Source organism: Mizuhopecten yessoensis, unplaced genomic scaffold (assembly GCF_002113885.1).
Source record: "Mizuhopecten yessoensis strain PY_sf001 unplaced genomic scaffold, ASM211388v2 scaffold6629, whole genome shotgun sequence".
In the NCBI taxonomy this organism is placed as follows: Eukaryota; Metazoa; Mollusca; class Bivalvia; order Pectinida; family Pectinidae; genus Mizuhopecten; species Mizuhopecten yessoensis.
Genome location: NW_018406645.1, coordinates 5859 through 10504, shown reverse-complemented (window position 1 = coordinate 10504; position 4646 = coordinate 5859). Strand labels below are relative to the sequence as shown.

At 33.7% G+C, this 4646-nt stretch overlaps 1 protein-coding gene across 1 annotated transcript in view; it reads left to right on the top strand.

Moving 5' to 3' along the window:
• LOC110452360 overlaps positions 1-1326 on the top strand; it is a 10068-nt gene extending 8742 nt beyond the window's left edge. The window contains exons 2-4 of the mRNA XM_021500835.1: positions 72-278; positions 561-736; positions 1145-1326. Of these exons, the coding sequence (XP_021356510.1) occupies positions 72-278; positions 561-736; positions 1145-1204 (443 nt within the window). The 3' untranslated portion in view covers positions 1205-1326. The remainder of the gene's footprint in view (positions 1-71; positions 279-560; positions 737-1144) is intronic.
• Positions 1327-4646: the final 3320 nt, after the last annotated feature.

Sequence of the window (4646 nt, the reverse complement as noted above, 5' to 3'; positions counted from 1 at the left end):
ATGGCGGATTATCAACTTCCTGTTTATTTTTGGTTGTCTTGAGTTAGAAACATGTTTCTGAGCATACGTAGGGCATTTCATTTTGTTTACGTTGATTGAAAGCTTTAAGATACTTTGCACAATTACCACCTCTGGTATCTGTCTTTCCAACTTTTATTTAGCTGGTGGAACGGAAGTGGTGTATGGATTTCTGGCAGGCGCTAATACCAATGTAGCAAACTATATGTTTGATGTCGAAGGATCGATTCCATTAAAAATTACAGCATCTGTCATCAGGGGTAAGTATACTATACATTCAATGTCGTGAGACTTTTTTTTCTTCGTTCACCCTTTTTCGTTACTTAATAAGAATATCTAAGTACAAAGAGAAGGATACAACATGCAATTGAGGAAATGCTTACTCCTTACTTATGAGGCAATTTGGGTTTTCATCCAAACAATTTTGTGGACGTACTTAATATATATTTGGTTCCTGTTTTTGTGCTGTCATATTGATTTTGGGTTCTGATTCCGTGCTTGTGTGCTAACACTGTTTTTCTTCCTTTTTGATTTTTTAACAGACGGTAGCGATTGTTGGCCTGTGCGTGCCAATTTTATACCCGAGGCTAGTATAGCAAGTGGAGATGGACAAAGTGGTGTTATGTACAACTTTGACTTGCTGGACACGTCACGAGGTATTCGGAATCCGTCTGTTTTCAAACCTCCACCCCAATGTAACGGATATCCATTTACAAAGGTTTGTTTCGGTCGAATGATTTTTTCAGATCTAGGTCAAATCATTTTATTTTTGTCTAATTAATTGTTCCGACTGATTTGAGATTAATTGATCTTTCTTTCATTTAATTTTCTGTTGTAGTCAACTCTATTACACCAATATTCTTCCTTCGTCACTTTTAAGATTGAAGAAATTATTCTTAACTTGATATTCTTAATTTCAATAGTTCGCTGTTGGAAATATCTTATTTCTTTTATATCGGAAGATCACAATTGTCGATGTTAATATCCATTAACATATAAAAAAGATCATATCACAGAGAGTCTTTGGTCTACAACTATTTAAAGCAGCAAATTGCGGAAAATGATAATTCAGACAGATTTATGCATTATTAAGTGTTACTTTTTAATTTCCTATTGTTTGTTTCAGAAATATATCCATAAAATCGATCCTTTTCGATTCATTTTACATCAATTTGGATTACATTAGTAAAGGCAAGCAGCATGAATTTGTACCGCAAGATCTTGTTGTACATTTATGTAAATTAAACATTAATTAATTTAATTTACTTGTTTTGAATGCTATTGGACATAATTAAGTAATAAAATGTTCCCCAATGTTATTTGTTTTATTGTTCTCTCTTTATATATTTTCTGGTTTTATGTTGATGCAAATTACCGATTGTTATCATTAACAATAATGTAAGATACAACCACAAGCTGTTGTTTCTTTAACAACGTCGAACAGCCCTCTGTCTGCGGCTATAAATACATGTAGCTCCTAAATCATGAGCCTGTCAGCTAGTGTACAGCATCCGTCCTGGCGACCGTTAATTATCGCTCACGCACATCCACATATATAATGAGCTGTTAACAAGTCAAATATGGCGGATTATCAACTTCCTGTTTATTTTTGGTTGTCTTGAGTTGGAAACCTGTTTCTGAGCATTCGTAGGGCATTTCATTTTGTTTAAGTTGATTGAAAGCTTTAAGATACTTTGCACAATTACCACCTCTGNTTACAAACAAGGAATACGGCTCCCTTGGAAGCAGAGTGCTGCGTTCATATCCGTTAACCCTTCTTGTGAGTAACATCTTGTTACCTTCGCCATAAAATATATAGAATGTACTTAAAGACTAACAGTTTTTACTCTGTACAATCATAAAGCTGTATTGTGAAAGTCATTTTTTTCTTAAAAAATATTCCTCAAATACACAAACAGCTTGAAACTTTAAACACGAAAAATGTACTATTTACTAGGATTTATTTTCACAGGAAACTATCGGGATAACGAATGTTTAATAAATAACATACCATGTATAGTTAGTGTATATGGGATGAATTATAATAGATCCAGACTGAGACTGATCACCTCAGTCGGCACACCTTAGGAGACTTCCGTGGAAGCGAGGAAACGACCGATGAAGAGGGAACCTACCTGGCGATGGAGTTGATCTACTCCTTGTGTAAAAGGTTATGTAGGGCAAAATTAGTACTTTATATTATACCAGTGGATGGCGAAAACAGCACCAAGCGAAAGTCTCAAGGAAAACAGCGTATCATTTCACATTATCAATGTATATATCCGTTTGATGTTTTCCAATCAACGTAAAATTGTGCTGAGGATAACACTACATAAAGCGAATAGCAAAGGTTTACTCCAACACGGTTGTGGCCAAATAAATCATGTACATGTAATAAAAAAATTGTCGAATCAAAATATACAAAACGCTGATTTAAATAAACACTAAGGACCTTTTGATAAATGCTGAATTCCTACAAAATGTTTAAGACATAGAAAAAACAAAGACTTTTCGATAAATAAGAAGCAAGAAACTTTGTAGAAAAAGCACAAATCGTCGAGGCATTCGATTTTGTCATTATGAAATTTCGCTAAACACAATTATCTGATGACGCTCGTACTCCAGTAGATCGGCTAGTGGGGTGTGGTTTACAGAATTCTGTAATTAAGGAACGACTTTCCGAAAATGTGCACCTCTAGAGAACGCAAACCAATCCCTCATGTACTATACATAAGAATTATCATCTGTAATAACAAAATCCTTATGTACCGTGCCGTTAAGCTAGAAAAGCTAACATCCACAATGACAGTATCCTGATAATATATTCTGAAGTAATTTCATTTCATACCCATGTGAATTGTAAATTCCTTAGGGTGACATGCGATTAAAAAGGAAACTTCTTCAATCTACACAAAATATACACATAAAACTGTGCAATTATTAACAGTTTTAATATTGTAATATCGTTAGTGTTATCGTAAACGTAAACGCTACCCGGCGTTCAATTAAAAAGTTTGCTAATTCAGGAGGTTGGGACTGTTGTTGTTGAATCCCAGGGCACAATTAGGACGTGACACTTTGTAACAATATGAACCCATGAACAACTTTTAATGCGTGTCGTCATAATGATTGTTATCTAATCCTTCCAGAGGTACCGCTCATCCCCCAGTAGATCGGCTAGCTGAACTAAGTATGGTTGGTAGAATTCAGTTAGTAAGGAACGAGTTTCCGGTAACATGTTTCCAGTGATTGAGCCTTTTTTCTTTCTGCTGTTTTTTGAGGTATTTCTTACTCGTTGTTCAACGTCACCTAAACAAATAAGATGGTGTCATGTAAACTGTTCTTAAAAAAGAAGTTAAATTCATCATTCAATTATTCAAAATCAGGTGGTTGACATCTGCGTTACAAATGGAACTTATTACATTTCTAAATATTAACTCACACGTTCTTCGACAACATTTTTTATTAGTTTACAAAAGTATTTATTACTGAAGTTAATTGAAGTAAATCCAGGCTGACCAAGAGTTGTTAGTTTTAAGTTAAAATGTACCACTGAACCTAGAACATTTCTATTTATCAGAACATTTCACATATTTCATCAATTCACATAATGTATTTGTTACTACATTGAATTAAAGTGCGTTATAATTAGTGTTACCGATGAACTCACAACAATCATGTTTGATAATACATTTAAAAGCAAACGAGTAAAATGCTATGTGTACTGATGATCAAGTGGTCTTAAAAAATAACCCTTGACGCGTCGTCTTGAACGACTACAGACACAGACAAACCCTGAAAAATATGAGAAAATTAAATGCATCCATATGTAATAAAATACATACCCACATCTAGAAAGCGAAAAATATTCCTCATGACCTCCGACTTGTTTTTGGAATACTCGTCAAGTCGTATTATATGAAACTGGTTTCGAGGGAAAAACTTCATATACTCTTTGATGAATACCACATAGAACCCATTGCTTAGGGGTACCGAACTAGTCACATTTCCCTACAAAACAATAATTATAACATATTATATTTTGTACTAAGAAACTCATTTCGTTAACGAAAGTTTTTTTTACAAAGACATACTTAAAATATATTTTGATATTGACATATGCCTGAGGTATATATTCATCTCTTTCTATTCGTTTCAATCACAATGACAAGTGCATATTTGAAAATATACATACCTGTAAAAGAACGTAAATGGCTAATAAAAAAACCTCCAATTCATAAAGCTGTTAGCTATAAGGCAAGTAAGCTTAAATAATGTGTGTAAAGTTTCTGATTAAATATACGACTTATACAAATTTTACAAATTGAAGTTTTGAAAATTGAACTATGTTTTATTTATTTTGTAGTCATGCTGTTGCTAAGATCCCCGGCGGTTTTACATTTTCCCGCGAAAACATACTGTTCGCTCTACTGCGTTGCCTCCATATACAAATAAGAAAACATATCTGTATTTTATTTTGTATGATTGCATCGGAAAATTCAAAGAACTTACCATGTAAATATAAGAACGCGATCACTGGATTATGTCCAAATAACCCATGTTGTTATGACCACCTTCAATACTAATTTAATGCAGTAACAAATCCAAATATAGAATCTGACACGATC